At 40.2% G+C, this 18,700-nt stretch overlaps 1 protein-coding gene across 1 annotated transcript; it reads left to right on the top strand.

Moving 5' to 3' along the window:
* The first annotated feature begins 8,892 nt into the window (after positions 1-8,892).
* LOC105046224 (AP-1 complex subunit mu-2) lies at positions 8,893-18,626 on the top strand. The gene is made up of 11 exons (XM_010924736.4): positions 8,893-9,306; positions 9,605-9,751; positions 9,907-9,969; positions 10,169-10,345; positions 10,434-10,537; positions 17,099-17,206; positions 17,319-17,415; positions 17,539-17,636; positions 17,717-17,858; positions 17,976-18,098; positions 18,179-18,626. The coding sequence occupies exons 1-11, from the start codon at positions 9,178-9,180 to the stop codon at positions 18,275-18,277; spliced, it is 1,287 nt and encodes a 428-aa protein (XP_010923038.1). The 5' UTR covers positions 8,893-9,177; the 3' UTR covers positions 18,278-18,626.
* Positions 18,627-18,700: the final 74 nt, after the last annotated feature.

Genomic DNA, 18,700 nt, shown 5'->3' on the forward strand with positions numbered 1-18,700 from the left:
AGATTGTGCGTCGACGATCACCTGGCCGGTCACGTTCGGTGATGGGGAAGGAGGACACGAGTGCTGATGGCAGGGGGAGGGTCTTGGACCCAAGCTTGAATCCTTTCGGCCCGTTGGCCGATTTGGGACCTGCGAGCATGGATGGGAGCACAGGATGGGATACAGAGGGCCCATCCCAGTGGGTCAAGGGCCAAGCAGGTCAGGAAGTGGGCCAGGCCAAGCGTGCTTGGCTCGACGAGCCGAAGTTGAACCAGGCTCCAATGAAGCCCATAGGCTAGATCTTGGGCTCGGAGGGCTCCAAGAAAAATGGGACCAAGAAGAATAAGGCGAAGGGGAAGGATGTGATCTCTTCGTCTGTGGATCTAGAGGCGCCAGTGGCTCCTCAGGGTCCCGGTATCTTTATCTTTGGGGCCACTACCCCGATGGAGGCGGTAGAGGGCTTACTGGAGCCTGAAGATGGCACCGCGAGCATGGTGGCCCAACGATAGTAGGGGAGGCGGAGTGGCATCAGGAGACTGCGATGGAAGTCCCCTCTCATGAGGTAACTGTGGCTAGACTTAGGCAGGCCATCCAAGATGAGAAGACGATCTCCAGGAGGGCGGGATTGATGGATGATGTGGCGGAGGTGGACTCTCAGTTTAAGGGGGGTACGAGTGCTGGCCCCCTTCCTATTGAGTCATCTCCATGAGGATTCTGCTCTGGAACTGTCGGGGGGTAGGGAAGCCCTCCTTTCGATCAACCTTCGGCCGATTGATCTAGCAGCATGGTCCTAATATTTGTATGCTAAGTGAAACTCGACTCTCCGAGGCTGGGCTAGCTCGGGCCAAGCAGAGGATTCCCATGACTTGGTACTCTTATGCCATGGAGTCTTAAGGTCTTTCGGATGGTATTTTGGTGATGTGGCATTGTGGACTGGTCAGAGTGGATGCTTTTCATAGGTGTGAGCAGCAGGTTGTTCTTGTCATCACGGAATAGTCTGGAGAGCCTTGGCTCCCTTTTGATGTATATGCGAGCACGAGCATAGGGACCAGAGGATGCTCTAGGCGAAGATTTCTCGACTCTTGTCATAGGGGGTGCCTTCTTTGGTGGCTGAGGACTTCAACTGCATTATGGATCCCCACAAGAAGTGGGGCAGCAGGCAGCAGGGAGATAGTGTGGAGGCCTGAAAGTTCAGGGATTTCATCAGTAGCACTAAGCTAATTGATCTTGAATTTATTGGTCCCAGATTCACTTAGTGCAACAATCGGCATGGGTCAGCCCGCATTTGAAAGAAGATTGATCGAGTTCTTGCTTCAGCTAATTGGGCTAGCATTATCTAGGGTATTGTGTTCAGCACTTGCTCAAGATTATCTCGGACCATTGCCCCATTCTTATTTCGACGGATGGCCTAGATCGGCTTAGAGCCCCATTCTGGTTTGAGAAGTTTTGGATCTATTATCCAAGATCTTGGGACTTGATGTGGGAGGTGTGGAGGTTGCCGATCCACGGGGATGCGAGGTACAGGATGTCCTGTAGACTGGAGTTGGCCCGACACAGTTTCTCAAATGGAACTACTTGGAGGTGGGCGACATATTCTGTCAGATTGAGTAGGTTGAGACCGGTATTGTAGAGCTACAGCAGAGGGAGTATCTGGACGGTGGATTGCCTAAGCTTGAGATGGGAGAGCTTCACAGTAACCTCTCGGAGCATCATTCCCTCCTCAGATAGCAGGAAATCTTATGGAGGCAGAAGCTTAGAGTCCAGTGAATTCGGAAGGAGGATCGAAACACTAGATTTTTTCATCAATCCACTATGATCCGAAGGTCCGCCAATCAGATCAGGCAATTGCGGAGGAGTGATGGCAGTGTTGTGAATGACGGTGGAGGGATCTGAGCTGAGCTTCTTTATTTCTTCAAGGATCGATGGACGATGATGCTTGGTGATGACCGTCCCATCCCAGGTACTTAGTAGGTACTTTCTATCTCTGTACAAGAGAATACTTTATTGACCAATCCGGTCTCTCCTGAGGAGGTGCATGAGGCCCTCTGATCTCTTAGTGAGGATAAGACCCCAAGGCCTGATGGTTTTCCTCCACTGTTCTTTCATCGATACTGACTGATCATTCGAGATGAGGTGGTAGAAGCAGTGTAGGCGGCCTTTGAGTCCAAGGGCATTTCTGCGACATGGAAGTGGATCTTGATCACCCTCATTCTGAAGCGGCTGGATGCTTCACTATCGGAGCATTTCAGATTGATCTGTCTCTGCACCATCCTCTACAAGCTGTGTGCGAAGATTTTGATAGGGTAGCTACAGTCACTGTGCCTCGTCTGATCAGTCCAGAGCAGGATGCTTTTGTTGCTGGTCGATCTATTGGCAACAACGCTATGCTGGCCCACGAGTTTATGTACGACCTTCAAAGAGCGCCATATCGTCACAACCTCATGGCAATCAAGTTGGATATGGAGCGGACTTATGATCGGATGTGTTAGACCTTTCTCTAGCAGATGCTCCAGGAGCCAGGGTTTGGAGATAGATGGATTGACTAAATCATAGATTGCATCGAGAGCCCCAATTTCGCTATTCTTATTAATGGCACCCTGACGGAGTTTTTTTTTCTCCTTTGTTGGTCTCGATCAAGGTTGCCCCCTCTCCCCATATCTGTTCATTTTATGTGCTAATGCATTATCTAGGACTTTGAGAACGATAATTCAGGGGCAGTCCTGGAGTCGTATTGGCCTGCCCTTCGTACCCAGACCCTCTCACACCTCTTTGCAGATGATTGTCTCCTCATTGGACATGCCTCGGCCTGGAATGCAGAGCACTTTGCCTCCATTATTAGAGCTTATTGCCGCTTGTCAGGCCAGTTGATCAACAATCAAAAGTCTGTGGTCCTCTTCAGCCTAAGAACAAGGCCCCATGTCAGATCGACGATACTGCAGATCCTGGAGATCCGAGAGCAGACTGGGATGTTGTCCTATCTTGGAGTTTCGATTACAGGTTGTCACCTCCGGCGGGCAGAGTGTAGACCCCTGGAGCAGCGGGTCATGGAGCATCTTCAGAGTTGGCAGGCTGATGCCCTATCCTTCATGGGCAGGACGACTTAGGTGAGATCGATGCTGAGCTCTATTCTAACTTACCTCTTGGCTTATGCTATTGTACTGATTGTTTGTATTCGAGGGCTGGAGCAGCAGTTTCGCCACTTTTTGTGGGGATCCAGCCATGATCGTCACCGCATTCACCTTCTATCCTAGGAGGTTGTTTGCCAGTCTGTACGGGATGGTGGTCTGGGGATCCACTCATTATTGATAAGGAGGGAGGCCTTGATTGCGAGACATGTGGGTAGGCTCTTGATTCAACCGGATTGTTTATGAAGCAGGGTGATGAGGGCCCGCTATGGCGACTGAAGCCTCAAGTCCCCCATCCATGCTTGTCGGAGTTGCTCTTTCATCTAGAGGGAGATTTATGCCCGTAGATCGATGTCATGGACCACATCAGATGCTTGATTGGAGATGGACGATCAATGGAGGTAACTCGGGATGCCTGAATTTCGAGCATGCCTCTCTTCCATTGGTCGACCCTTATTAGCACTGAGATGGATGACCACATGAGAGTTTCTGACCTTATTACTGCTGATAGCTCCGATTGAAGATGAGAGGAGATCATTCAATTTTTTAGAGGCCTCCTGACGGAGCAGATCCTTGCCATTTTGGTTCCTGTATCTCCTACTCAAGATACGAGGGTTTGGGAGCATTTTTGTTGCCTTACGGTTCCTTTGACCAGGTTGTATGGCCCGACGCCTACTAGGACGATTAAGGGTGCCTGGATCTGAAGGGTTGCCACCCATCCTCAGGTGAGGATCTTTCTTTGGAAGCTGGCCTGGAACCGGCTTCTTACTCGAGCTCTTCTCAGGGATAGGGGCATGATAATTCAAACCTCCTATCCGATTTATGGGGTGGAGGATGAGTCTGTGGAGCATAATATTCTGTGCTGTGTGAGGACGAGGGTCATTTGGAGATAGGCTGGCAGTCACCCTTGGGAGACGAGCACTGGTCCCTGGTTAGATTCCTTCTTTGGCCTAATTCGTCAGAGTATGACTGATGGGTTGGCTGCTGTTATTAGGCGGATCGTTTATATTGCTTATCAGATTTGACTGTTTAGGAATAGCCTCGTCTTCGATGGTGAGGTGATTCCTACTCATCGTATTTTGGACATTGCTGTCTTGCCCAGGAGTATTGTCGTTTTGATGCTGCCACTCAGTTCCTTGACATCCCCAGCCCCTGGAGCTCCTTTGCTGCCCCAACAGTGATCCATAGGGTTCTTTCCATCGCTTGGGAGCCCCCATCCTAGAGATTAGTCAAGGTTAACTTCGATGGTAACATCAGTGCCGAGAGAGGCAGAGCAGGCTTTGTTATCCGCAGCTCTGATGGTAGACTTCTGGTAGCTGGAGGCTCCCACCTATTTGAGCCTTCTGTCCCAGGTGCGAAGCTTCAGGCTGTCTGGGCAGGTGTCATTTTTGCTAGGTAGCAGTTTCATGCAAAACGGATCTTTTTTGAGGTTGACTCTGCCACTATCATCACTTGGCTCCAGGATGGTGATAGGTGGTCCGGAGGCTATCCTCTCATTTGGGATATCTGGACCTCCCTTAACCACGCTGCTGCAGTCAGAGTTCACCATATTTACCGGGAGGCCAACTCTGCAGCGGACTGGGTGGCAGCTTTTGTGGCTTACCACTTTGGCGACTGGCTCGGGATACAGGATAGGGATTGCCGACTAATCTTATGGGACCTTTTGTATCTTGATTTATTGGGCTGCTCTCACTCCAAATTGGTGTGACCGCCAGTTTGTACCAAAAAAAAAAAAAAAATTGACAATGGTGCACCTTGTAATATGTGCACTCCTGCTGGCCCTGGGAGAAAGTGGGGCAGAGAGTTTTCTTTGCAAAAATCCATCCTTCTTGTGGTTCACAGGACCTGATGAAGTAGACAAATGGCAAGAATCCATGTTTTTTAAACTGTTCTTCTAAGAATACCAAATATTTGCTGAAAAAGCATTATCACATCCTCCAGCAAGTAGTTTGTTCTTTGTGCAAGCCTGCAACACTACGACCCGTTTTAACTCTAAGACAGAAGTAGACATGCTAATTAGTCAGTGATTTTTGTTGAAGACTAACCATTGTTTCATGTTTCGTACTTACACAAGCTCAATTACATAATCGGAGTAACAGATTTGGTCCCTTGCGATCGGATCTGCTAATGGATCCAACTTAATCATTACTATTTTGATCATTTTTTTGGGAAAAATAAAGCTAAGTCTGCTGAAATAGAAGTGTATCCATTTTCTACGTCTTCCAAGATAATGTTATAATGACATAAGTAGTAAGGATTTACAAAGTCACAGTATCATATAGTAGAACCAGAATATAGTCTCAGATATTAAAGGAAAGGCTAAAGCTCTTTCTGAACTACAGGTTGCACAGATGCAATTGCTTTTTCTTGGTATCGAACATCTTATTGGATGTGTGTTGGAAGAAGCCATCTGATGGATTTTCAAACGGATGACAAATGCAATTTTTATTTTCATCAAAAAAAAAAGCAGCTTTCCTCAACTCATGAGAAAATCAGGATTTTAAATTATACCAAAAGTAAGCAAACAAGGATCCCAAATTTCAAGATAAATTTTCATCTTCAGTCAGTTTAGTCGGTAACGTATTATAAAAAAGGAGTTTCACCATGAATCAGAAAACTGTGTAAGCTGGATGAGAGCTCTGGACAGATTTAACCAACCAAGGACATATTTTCCAATGCAAGAAGGAGGCATACATCAAATGAAGCACTGCATCAACAACAACAAGATTTCATTGTTTAAAGGGGAAAACTGCTTCTCGTTTCCTTTTCCTTTCAACAATATTCCCGAGAAGCAGTTATAACTAGCAATTAATGGTTTATAGGGAACTGTTGTTTTTTTTCACTGAAATATATAAGAATACTGATTAAATCTGAAAGACTGAAACTAATCACAGGAAAGAACAAAAGTGAAACTAGAAGAGGAAGCTACTGAATGGATCAAAACAATATAATAATCCATATCAGGGGGCAGGTGCGTGGTACATACATCTAGACTTGGCTATGAGCCTAGAATGCAGTGTGATGAGATTCTGCCTTAGAACTTCTTTGATGAAAACTAATTATTTGACATAGAATTCATGCGGCATGTATATGCATGACTATAGACCGGTAGCAATACAGCACAGCCATGCTCAGGAAGGTTAGACAAGAGTGCCTTTATGTTGACAGGGCTCCAACTCCACACCAAAAAATTTATATTCTATTCTCTTCCATTAAAATTTCATCAAAAAAGAACAAAATTCAACATTTGATCCTTAATCAACTCAAATCAAATATTTAGCTGTTTCTCCTATATCATTTAGGAGCAGCAAATGCATCATACATCATTGGCATATTTCATCTATGATGCATCAATCCAGTGCACATCAGGAACCCCATCAAGCTTTCCTTCTAGGTTTGTTATGCAAGCATTTGGCTACGGTAAGTGGAAGCAAGGTTTGTCAGTCGGTACCATACTGATATCGAACCGATACATAATTTCATACCATACTGACATTCGGTATGCCCTGTTATCTCATATTGTCCTACATACCAAATTTATAATAGGAAGGTACAGATATAGGATCTGGCACCGAGACAGCAAACTTTGGAAAGAAAAATGAAAAATGGACCATCTTGCATAATACTCTTGCCAATAAAGCATTTTACGTATCTACTGAGCAAACTGAAAAGTGGCATCACAATTTATATCCTCCACCAATCTAATCCATGTAAACCTAGTCTCAGCCTCATCATGAGCAAGCACAAGCAATTGCGCTTGATGTCATCACCAAGAATTCAACAATCACTATTTGAAAGTAATACAATGGACCCCGGACCTTTTCGATAGCTTACATATCAAATTCAAGGACTAGCAAGCTTGAACCTTTAATGTCAAGGACTTCACCACCCATCCAAAAAAACAAGAAACATATAACAAATCTCCTTCATGGGACAAGAGAAACTAGTAGTACCTGAACTTAACAAAAAAATCTATCATGATAAGTTCCATAACATCATCATTCAGGGCAGGAAGTATACTGTAAGGAAACAAATCTACCATGAGGCCTTCTTCCCTCCATACTTGAGTAACATTTCAATTTCTCCTTTTCAATTCTTCTCAAACTCATAACTCCATTCTTCATCAATCTTTAGATTCTGAACTTTCGTCCTTTGATCTCTCCCTTGTTCACTTCCTCACAAGCTTCAGTATTGAAGAAAAGTCCTGTTATCTTTCTGTATCTCATATCACCTACTTCAATCCTTTAATATTGCTCCCTCTTTCTCGCTATCTTTTGAAGGAAAAAAAAAAGGCAATCACATATTATCCTCGAGCCAAACCAACCTTCACAATTCACAAATCCAGATCTTACTGCTGGGATCATTCTATCTCAATGACAACACCCTCTGCTTAGCAACTGAGATTTCAGTTTCCAGTCTTGGGTGGTGCATCGCCAAGAATTTGAATTTGGATAATTCTAGTATGGATAGGTCCCCTCCCCTTCTCATGAAAAGAAATCTACACTCCTTAGAGCTCATTTGCAAGGTTTCCATACTTGGTTCCTTTGCTTAATCTCCTAAATAAATGATTTAGTCGTGATTATCATATTCAACAATAGGACATCTCTGATTTTGCATCCGTGATGCAAGAAAAGAAATGAAACAGCAACAATTAAAGAAATCTACAATTGTAGCATGAAGCCCCAAGCTTAAACCAGCATTGATTTAACCATCATCGATGCCTTTTGTCTTCCTCAAATTCTTTATGAATGGTGTGAATATATATGCTATGACTTACAATGAAACTATAAGAAACCACTGTTTCCTTTTACTAGTAAAAAAAATCAATTATGATCTTCACCCTAAACTTATGAATAAAGAATACAAAGAAAGATATTTCAAAGCTTGCTCCAAAACATGGTCTGCTTCTTTGAAATATCCTTTTTCTTACCTTGCTATCTAGATAGAGTATGCAGCATTGGTTTCATCATGTGCGCATAAACATTTTTACCATGTTGTAAGAAATAATTGCACAACTTTGCAAATTTATTACCAAACAGAGTTGATTGACTGATAATGAGGCTGCTAAAATAACAGTCCCACATAAGTTTTGTAGGTGCATTTCAAAACATTTTTTATGTAGTAAATATAATATAGAGCTAAAATAAATGGTCAAATCTCAAACTACAACCCTCGCGAATTGCAGATAGATGGTGGGTTCTGCCCTTCCTTTTCTTAAAAAAAAAGGAAAGAAAGAAAGCAAACAATTGTGGATAGATTCAAAAACAGATTTATGATATCTTTAGCATCATTGCTATTTTTTGTGCTGTCACCTCTCTACACATTAGTGAACATGGTGATTGACGTTACGGTATCATTTTAACAAAATCTCTGCTATTCCTGGATTCCATTTCTACTCTGTATTGAAAGTGCTTCCAAAAACCCTAAAGATTTGAGAGGTACCAAACAAGTTAATATTAAATCCTCCACAATATTTGTTGGGACCTAGCAAAACTTGATAACAGAAATTTAATCTCAGTTTTTTTTTTTTTTTTTGGTGGGAGGCTGGGGGTGACTTAAACTCAAGCTTGTTTCTCAACTGAGGAAGCATGAGGGAGCACGACAGCTTGACGGCGTCCTAAAGACTGGGTTTTTACTTATTTACCGTCATGCTGTGGCATCCTTTGATTGGATCATCCAGATCATTAGTCACCGCGTGCTCCGGTGGACCCCACCAGCTTACGGTGGACCATTTTTCGCATACCGAGGCTACGGGTTGCATCGAGCTTCCCCTATTCGTATCTGGCCCACCTCCTACCTCCGGAAGGGCGAGATCGGCAGGAAAAGGGCTTTCGGACATCTATCGTTCCTTTGATCGAAGTTCTCACCTTAACCAAAACCAAATCTCTCTCTCCCCCTAGAGAAGGTCCCTCCCTTCCTCCTCGATATTCGAAGTAGAAGAGGCGAGGAAGGTGGGCTGGGCGAAGAAGAAGAAGAATTGTTTTTGAGGTCTAGAGTGGAGAGATCTATGGGGATGGCGAGTGAGGTCCAAGAAGCAAGATCGACCCGGATCTGATCCCCGGAACCCTAATTCATGGCGGGCGCCGTCTCCGCGCTGTTCCTTCTCGACATCAAGGGCCGGGTCCTCGTGTGGCGGGACTACCGCGGCGACGTCTCTGCCCTCCAGGCCGAGCGCTTCTTCACCAAGCTCATCGAGAAAGAGGTAATCTCATCTCTCTCTCCGTGGATCCGATCCGATTCCCCCCCCGGTGGTGCTGTTAGCTTTAAATCTAGATCCGCGCTTCTCTTTTCGTTTTTTTGTTAGGCTGGTTTTATTTTTCTTTTGCTCTCTCAATTTTCGCCCCGCTATCTGATGAGTAGATTCAGATTGGTTTTGCTATTTTTGGTTTAGTAATGAAATTATAAAATACGGGATTGGTTTCCTATTTAGTCTTACATAGAGTAAGAAATGATGGGTTTTGAGAAGAAGGGTGATTGTGGGTCTGTATTCGTGATGGCAGGGGGATCCAGAGTCCCACTCTCCGGTGGCGTACGATAATGGAGTGACGTACATGTTCATACAGCACAACAATGTGTTCCTTATGACAGCCGCGAGGCAGAACTGCAATGCCGCCAGCATTCTTCTGTTTCTGCACCGTGTTGTTGATGTGAGTAGCCTTTGTGATTATTTTGATGCATTAGCTGCTGTTTTCTTGAAAACAGAGATGGGTGGAAGTAGATGTGTTCTGTTTTGCTTTAAATTCCTCCAATGATTTGTGTGGTTGGAAACTTCGTTTTGAGAAAAGAAGCATTGATTGTGCAGGTGTTTAAACATTATTTTGAAGAGTTGGAGGAGGAATCATTAAGAGATAATTTTGTTGTCGTGGTAAGTTGGCAAATTTTGAGTTTTTGTTGCTGGGGCGCTCGGACTTAAACCTTAATGTATGGAAATTGCTGTAGATGGCAAGCATAATTAAATAATAATAATAATAATAATAATAATAATAATAATAATAATAATAATAATAATAATAATAATAATAATAATAATAATAATTCACTGATTCTTTGTATGACTGATGCAGTATGAGTTACTTGATGAAATGATGGACTTTGGGTACCCACAGTACACAGAAGCTAAAATTCTTAGTGAGTTTATAAAGACAGATGCATACAGGATGGAAGTTACACAGAGGCCTCCAATGGCTGTGACAAATGCAGTGTCTTGGCGTAGTGAAGGGATACGGTACAAGAAAAATGAAGTAGGTTGTTTCTTACCAGTTTTTGGGTATGGTGAATTGATGATTAGATGCATGTACACTGTAAAGACATGAATTCTGGTTCTCTCAGGTGTTCTTGGATGTGGTAGAAAGTGTAAATATTCTTGTCAACAGCAATGGACAAATTATTCGCTCGGATGTAGTTGGGGCATTGAAAATGAGAACATATCTGAGGTGCAAATCTTTTCACTTTCCCTCTTCCATATTAATCTACTCATTTACAGGCTCAGGAACTTGCTCTCTTACTATTATTTTAATTCTAAGTCTCTACCTTTTCATACCCCATGGTGTCCTTCTGCAAATAAAACTGAAAATACTTATCTACGTCGCCATTAATATCTAGCAGCATGGAACCAAAATCCATATTCTTTTATGTTTAGCTCCATGAGCTCTTAAAGGGAATCGATATTATTTGTAATCAGAACCACTATTATATCCACAAGATATGAGCTGCAGGATTTTATTTCTTTGTTTCTTTTTTAAGTAAAAGAGAAATGACCTGTAGAAAGCTACGAATATATGGTCTTGATAATCTGTCGATGTAGAATATAGTCATGGAGTGAAGAAAAAGGATAAAAAGGGGAATAAAAAAATTGAGACCTCTTAGAACAGGTATGTATGAAGAATCATAAATGGACAATATAGAAATCTAGAAAATTGTAAAACCATGTAAAGCTAATGCTGATCTATAGCCATCAACAGTCTGAAGGACTCAGCATTGTTTACATGGAGATATCCATCACTGTTTTGAACTTGTATTATCAAGTGAAGAAAGAGAGAGAGAGAGGCCTAACTTTGAAGAGGAGGATGTAAATCTGACTCTCTACTTAGAGGAACCAACCTTTCTGGCATTGAAGATCTTATTTTTTATGTTTGACAGTAAAAGTTACAACATATGAAAGAGAAACAAGATGTGTTCAGCATGAAGAAGTAATTAAGCTAAGTTGATTGTGGTGAGAAAGCGTAGCTCCATCATGTAAAGCAACTATAACCAAGGACTTACAGGCCATTAAGAGATTTTAGCTTTATCGCTGCCGGAAGTAGGTCCAAATTGTTTTCTGGTATGTTTGTTTCTTTTGCTGATGTCATGTTCTTATTTGTTATTAAAGCATGTGGTGAAGTTCTAGGTGCTCCTACATGTTTCAGTTTTCAAATATCATTAAGGTCTCTATCATGAATTATGCTATCCAATCAAGTCTATCATTTATTGGAAGGATCCAAAGAGGAAAAAAGCTACGTCACATGAAATTTGGTTGGAGTATCTAGCATTGGTGCATGTTTAAGTGCCAGATCCTCTAATTCTTGACAGTATTATGCAAATTCATTCCCTACTGTCATCCCTCCATCGTCTGATTGTTGGTTGCAAGTTCTTGGGGATGTGAAACGCAATTAATTTTGTGGCAAAGCATTGTTACAATATTCATATTTGATTTTTGGGATGTGATTTACAAGCAAAGATCGGGAATGCCATGAAAGCATAAGAATGATAAAGTTTCTGCTGTTGACAATTCAAAAACTATGCACAAATGATTGGAAAAGCTTCAAAAGAATAATTTAGATATCTTACGTTAATTTCTATGATTTATGATTATTAAACAAAGACACTAAAGTTTGGGGTTTACAAGTTCTAGTGTTGCTTTTAAGTATCTGATACCACCGTATGAGATATGGTAGAACTGAATTGAAAAGGAAATGCATATCTGTCATCAAACCCTTATTTCAGCCGATTGTGGACATGATGGTCTTAGTTTAGATGGGATATTTATTAATATTTAGTTGTTCTAAATTTCTTGCAGTTTCCATTGGATGTTCGGGATGGTTTTAGTTAAATCTTTAGATTCTCCTTTCTTGATCTATAATATAGTTGTATTTGGATTACTTCTTCAGATCTGAGAATGAAACAAATCTGTAGATAAAACTGATTCATTGTTTTCATGTCATGCTTTTCTCCTTAGTTTTTTCTTTTTTTTACCATACTCCACTGGCCTCATTTCGCTTCTTCCCACAAATCTGATTGGAAAGAAAATCCATCATGAGATATTATAGCCATGTAGTTGCCTACCAAATGGTGTTGAAACGAGATTCTTAAGTATGACGTGGCTCAAATCTGGATAAGTGTCTTCTTTTACCTTTTGCTCTCCTCACCCCTGCATCTGATTTCCTTATTTCCCTTCTCTAACATCAGTTTTGATTGGAAAAAAGAATCTACTAGATTCAATTGCTGCATCTCTTATCCTCCTTAAGGAATCAACAGAAAAGACATGTATATTTTATGATCTCCAAAAAGAATGTAACTGCCCATTTTATTTGAAGTTGCTACACCATTCGTAGTTAAAATTTCTTACTTCAGTCCCTGCCCCAACTACATAATTAATTGCTGCTTAAATAAATATTAGGTGATGCTTCTTTGTAGATCTTACATTGTTGCATGCTTATTTATGTTAAAAGCTTCCTGACAACATTATTGAATTTCCTTTTTCATAAATTTCTTTTATTCTTTAAATGTGATCATCACATCTCTACATTGTCTACTTATAGAGGTTCATTCATAAACTTCAAGACCTCTATGTTGAAAACGTTTCGCACTCATCTATCTTTTTCAAAGTATTTTTGAGTGCATAAGGCTTATGAATCATAAAGAAGGGAGCAAGGGAAATTGATTGTAAATTCATTGCTAAATAATTAACTTTTCACAATGACCCAAAGTATTTATGTACCAAACATATAACCTTATGATCTTATTCCACTTGCAGTTCAACCAATACGAAACGAACTGTTTAGCAATGCCTTAGTAGCATTGTGAAAAGACACTTCTCCAGTATAGCATACCCCCTTTGGAAACTATTTGGAAACCTAGACTGGCACCCACTTCCTAGGTGCTTAGTTACCCAATGTATTTTAAAATGCTTGCTTCGATACCCACCCACCATTACCCGCTCCTACACCCATTTGTGATGCTAGCAACAAAGTACAACATGAAAAAAACATGGTGACTTGACTTTCTGTAACTTATGTGTGTGAGAGGGAAGATTGGTTAACAGGGATAACATACCGAGTAACTCAGATTAGTTATGCAACTATAATCTAATTTTAATAGGTTATCAATTTTACTTTTCTTTTATCGGTATTATCTTTTAAACCTTTTAATGAGAAAGATAAGAGATTTATCTTTGGTGAAATTGTTAAATAACTATCATGAATAATATTCAAAACCATAGAGCATTTCTTTTGGAAATGTTATTAGTATGTAAATTTTCTATCTTGTGCACTTGATATCATATTCACTTCAAAATGTGTGAGAAATGATGAGAGAAAATGAGCAGTAAAGAATGCCTTTACGTGCAAGAACTAGAAGCAATAATGAAAAGCATGCAAATATTTATGAAGTTTAAAGCTTTTCCCCTACCTTCTCCTAGGCATTAATATAAGGTGTAAGATCTGAATTTTTTTCAGATTTGCAGGCAACTTAGTAAGAGATCAAACTCTTAATCAGTTAAAGGAGAAATCGCAGCCAATGGTGATTCAAGAGAAAGAGTAGATTTCTATTTTCTGTCTGAAACATATATACCTCTTTGTTAAACACTAAACAAGCCCCCAGTATTTTCCTAAGAGTGTTGGGCTCATCTCCAGAATGGTATAGAAGAAAGAGAAGAAACACCAAAGTCTTTGTAAAATATAAATCCTTTAGTCATGACCAAGTTTCATGAGATAGAGAGGAAAGGAGAGAATCTGACTGGGAATTCTGGCTCCAGAAGTTTGTTAACCCCCTCTTTTCTCATAGATCATGAGCATTGTACAGGGGCTTTACCTTTTTACGATCCGTGCTAGTCTGTATAACAGCTATATCAATGTGCATCTAAGGGTTACATAGCAGTACATATGTTTCATATTAAACTCATGCTATACCATTTTTTGAAAAAACTTATTTATATTTAAGTGATCTGAAACTCTTCCCCTATTACTTTACTCTAAAGGATTTGAAGCATTGAACAATAGCTTGGACACTAATGCTATTAAAATTGCTACTCCACATTTGACCAAGGTTAGAAATTGTAGTTACCCAAAGTACGGTTTCCAACATTACTACCATTATGTGAATTGCTTACTGTTTGTTACTCTTTGTACCAAGGATTTGGGTCCTGATATGTCTCAGTGTGTTCTATTGGGACTGTCCCATTTCAATGAAAGATCAGTATGCAGAATGCACCCGGAACATTAATTCTCTCATGGACCAAGATGTCCTAACCATTACGGTCGGCATTGATTGGGAAGGACCATAACTATTGTGTCCAAACACTTGGCAGTCTGGCTTGGAACACTTTTTTTCCTCTTGATTCCTGCTGTTAATGTTTGTTTTGGTCTATCTCGATCCGTCCGGATAGTATACCAACCTGAGTCCTCACTGGGTGGTACCAGTATCGGGACTAACTTGCTTTGCTTTGTACCATATTTACAATTAGGTTACTGATGCATAAATATAGATTCATACGTCCATGTAGTTTTCTCATAAATTTTTAAACTTACTACTGTTTTTACCATGGAAGCATATTTCTATGTATTCATTTGTATGGTGGATTATTTGAACTATGAAATACACATCTCCAACACTAATCACACAAACCTCTGTGATAATTTTGGGCCTATTTAGTGCTGTTGTTCTTTTTGTGTTTTTAATTTTTTATAAATTAGTAAAATATTACATGGAGATTGATGCCAGAGACAACATTTGCACAGAACTTCTGCTGTTAATTGCTTTTATTTTCACTTTCTCTGAAAGCGATAAAACTTTGCTCCCAAAAGTTCTTGGAGCAATAGCACTGCTTATAGTGTATTTATCCTTTGGAGCAACGCTAAGTGGTTCATTTTACGGGACAAGTCATATGGGACTACTGATGTGTCATACCTTTCCATCAGTGTGACATCAGCTTTGTTCACAAAATTGATATTTAAATGTCTTTCATGGGCCTAGCGGATGTCATGACAAGGAAAAATGCATGCGGCGTCATCCATCCCATGGGACTCGCCTCACAAAGTGGTCCACTAAGTGTTTTCCTTGTTTTTATCTCCCTCGCTCTAGTGAAATACCATTTTTGTCAAATAAACTAAGCTAGATCAAGAAACAATTTGACCACGATTACAATATTTCTGTTAATTGAAAAGATTAGAATACCCATGTTGGGTGAGTTTAGTGTCAGATAACAATGCTGATGCTAGTTGGTCCATTCTAAAATTAAATTGAGGCATTATTGTTATAGTTGGAAACCTAGTGGAATTGAAGATCAGTTCTGATGGCCTTCACATTGTCCCCAATTTCTTCTAAGCTGGATTCTACATGTAGATGAGTAAATTAAGCAAAAACTGGAACTGCCTTTTTGTTGACATTACCTCTTGAATGAACTTAGGTGACAATTTTGACTGGTAGGTGATTGACATGCTTGACAATTAAAGTTTTCTAATTACCTATAAACTACCAATTTTTTTTGGATGCTACGGGCAATTATGGAAATATTTCCATTTTATCAGTTTTTTTCGATAGTGCAGTCTTACATTCATCTTAAAAAGATGAGGGTTCCATGGTCATGTGATGGGTTGAAGGATGAGAAATTATAAGTATTCACAACTTGTTTATCTGGTGATTGAATTTTCACTGACTTTTTTTTTCGTGATAGAACCATCTCAGAAAAGATGAAATATTTTTTATGGGATACTTCTCCTTATTTGATTGAGAGAGGGCTTCATTTTTTTGGTTATTATAGCTCTTTGCCTGCCCGGTACTTAGAACCAGAAGTTCTAGAGGAAACTATCCAATTGAAAATGTGCATTATAGATAGATAAAGGAAAGAAGTAAGAAAAAGAAAAAACATAAAACATTGCTCATTTTTATTTGCCTATCAATTTCTGATCTGGTCATGGTGTAGTTCTTTGGTCTTCGTATCTGTTTTGCCTGCCTGGTAATTGGAACCAGATGTTCAAGATGAAGCTATCAAATTGAGAAGATGTAAAATAAATAGATAAAGGAAAGAATTTTTTTTTTAAAACAAAAAACTATAAGGTATTTGGGAAAGTAAGAGAAAAAAAAACTACATTAACTTTTGGGGTGTCTCAGATATTCAATGCACTGCGTAAGTACTAAACCCTTAACTGTAAATGTCACTGGTGGATGTCATGAGTTTGTCAAGATTAATGTTTACTGTGGCCAACTTGGTTTGATCTGGCTGTTACCATTAGTTCTGTCTTAGATGTTCGAGCTGGTCCCAAGTGTCAAATGAATGGGTTTGAAATGAGGAATATGGGTGGTGATCCAAACATTCTGGCGAAACTACTAGTTGAGATTTTTTTTTGTACAAAAAAGGTGCACAGGGTAGAAAACTAGAAATATATTGCTGCTGATGGCCATGAAATTTTTGGACCAACTGAAAGTCAACAATCTAATACTTTGATTGAGAGACCTTACTAATATCAATCAGGCTTTGATTAAATAACATGATTTCACTCCTTAAGAAATATTCACATCCTTGATGTAATGTCTTAAACTTGCTTAAGTTTGTCAACTTCTTTCCTTACTATGTTTAGTTTAGAAATTTATGCTCATTGTTGTCAAGGCAAATGAGTGCATCAGCGATCAGATACTTCTCCCATCCTTTTTAGAGTATTTGCTGTTGGAGTCAGCATCATACTTGACAAACATCATATACATCAGATATCATAATGACTACTCATGTGTTGCCCATGCAGTGGAATGCCCGAGTGTAAGCTTGGGCTAAATGACAGGGTACTTTTGGAAGCTCAAGGTCGAGCAACAAAGGGGAAAGCCATAGATCTGGATGATATCAAGTTCCATCAGTAAGTGGATATGTGCTCTCTCCATCTGTGTTGTAACCACCAGACTTGCATATCCCACCAAGATTCATGTCCCAAATGCAATTCAGAGTTTAATAATGTTGTTTCTTTGAAGGTGTGTTCGTTTGGCTCGATTTGAGAACGACAGAACTATCTCCTTCATACCACCTGATGGGTCTTTTGATCTGATGACGTACAGACTGAGTACTCAGGTTGGCCTCTTGCTTTTCGCCTTTCTGTGATGTTTGTTTATGAAAGTTAGAGCTTTTACTATGGATCTTTCCCCCTCAACTTATCTTACATTTCTGTGACACTTGTAACTGCTGGTCCTCTAGGTAAAACCTTTGATTTGGGTAGAAGCTCAAGTTGAGAGGCATTCACGAAGTCGTATAGAGATCATGGTGAAGGCAAGAAGTCAGTTCAAGGAGCGAAGGTGATCTTTTATTTTTGTAATCATCGGTGACACCTCTCTGCCCCAATTACTTAACATCTTCATTTCATTACCATATACAGCACTGCGACAAATGTAGAAATTGAGCTGCCTGTACCTTCAGATGCTACCAATCCTAACGTGCGGACTTCCATGGGTTCTGCTGCATATGCACCTGAAAATGATGCACTGGTCTGGAAAATAAAATCTTTTCCTGGTGGCAAGGTATGAGCTAAAACTCTTCAATAAAAGACATCTATTGCTATTTAGAAGGATGAATCCAGTCTTTGTGCTTTTTTTTTTTTTTCTTTAATTGAGTTGTTTCTAAAACCACTTGCTCAGGAGTATATGTTGAGGGCAGAATTTAGCCTTCCCAGTATTACTGCAGAAGAGGCCACTCCTGAGAAAAAAGCGCCTATACGTGTGAAGTTTGAGATTCCATATTTTACTGTATCTGGAATACAGGTATGCTAATTATTGTAATTCTAAGTACTAATAGATTAGGCCTCCGTTATTATACTCAAATAATACTACAAACATTGTAGGTCCGGTACCTGAAGATCATTGAGAAGAGTGGATACCAGGCCCTTCCATGGGTTCGATACATCACAATGGCTGGCGAGTATGAACTGAGACTTATCTAGTTCATTGTTGAGCGCTTCTCTGTTGATTACCAGCATACACGGCTTGAGGATTTCAGAGTACACTGCAAGTTTTAGAGGAGCTTGGGCGGACTCGTCAATTCATCCTTGGCATGTGAATTATAAAGCTCGACCAAACGGCTGTCTCATCTTCTTCCTTATCCTGTGATACATGGACATTTTGTAAGGGCATGATGCTTATCCAAAGAGATTTTTTTTTTTTTTTGTGCAATTTTTCAGATAATCCTGAGTTTGTTAAGTAATTGCGTGATGGCCTCTGTTATCTGATGTCTATCATGAATTGATAACAGAACTTATGTTGGAATCATATATCTGATATTTCTTTGGTTAATTAAGGGTATCCCGTGATATATTAAATAGGAAATAATCCATGCTTGACCTTGGCTGCTGATATGGTGATTTTTG

Source organism: Elaeis guineensis, chromosome 2 (genome assembly GCF_000442705.2).
Source record: "Elaeis guineensis isolate ETL-2024a chromosome 2, EG11, whole genome shotgun sequence".
In the NCBI taxonomy this organism is placed as follows: Eukaryota; Viridiplantae; Streptophyta; class Magnoliopsida; order Arecales; family Arecaceae; genus Elaeis; species Elaeis guineensis.

Excerpts from the sequence above, each read along its gene's own strand:
- LOC105046224 (XM_010924736.4), top strand. The coding sequence starts at position 9,178 with ATGGCGGGCGCCGTCTCCGCGCTGTTCCTTCTCGACATCAAGGGCCGG. Across the intron at positions 9,307-9,604 it reads CCAAGCTCATCGAGAAAGAG|GGGGATCCAGAGTCCCACTC; the intron begins GTAATCTCATCT and ends TCGTGATGGCAG. Across the intron at positions 10,346-10,433 it reads TACGGTACAAGAAAAATGAA|GTGTTCTTGGATGTGGTAGA; the intron begins GTAGGTTGTTTC and ends TGGTTCTCTCAG.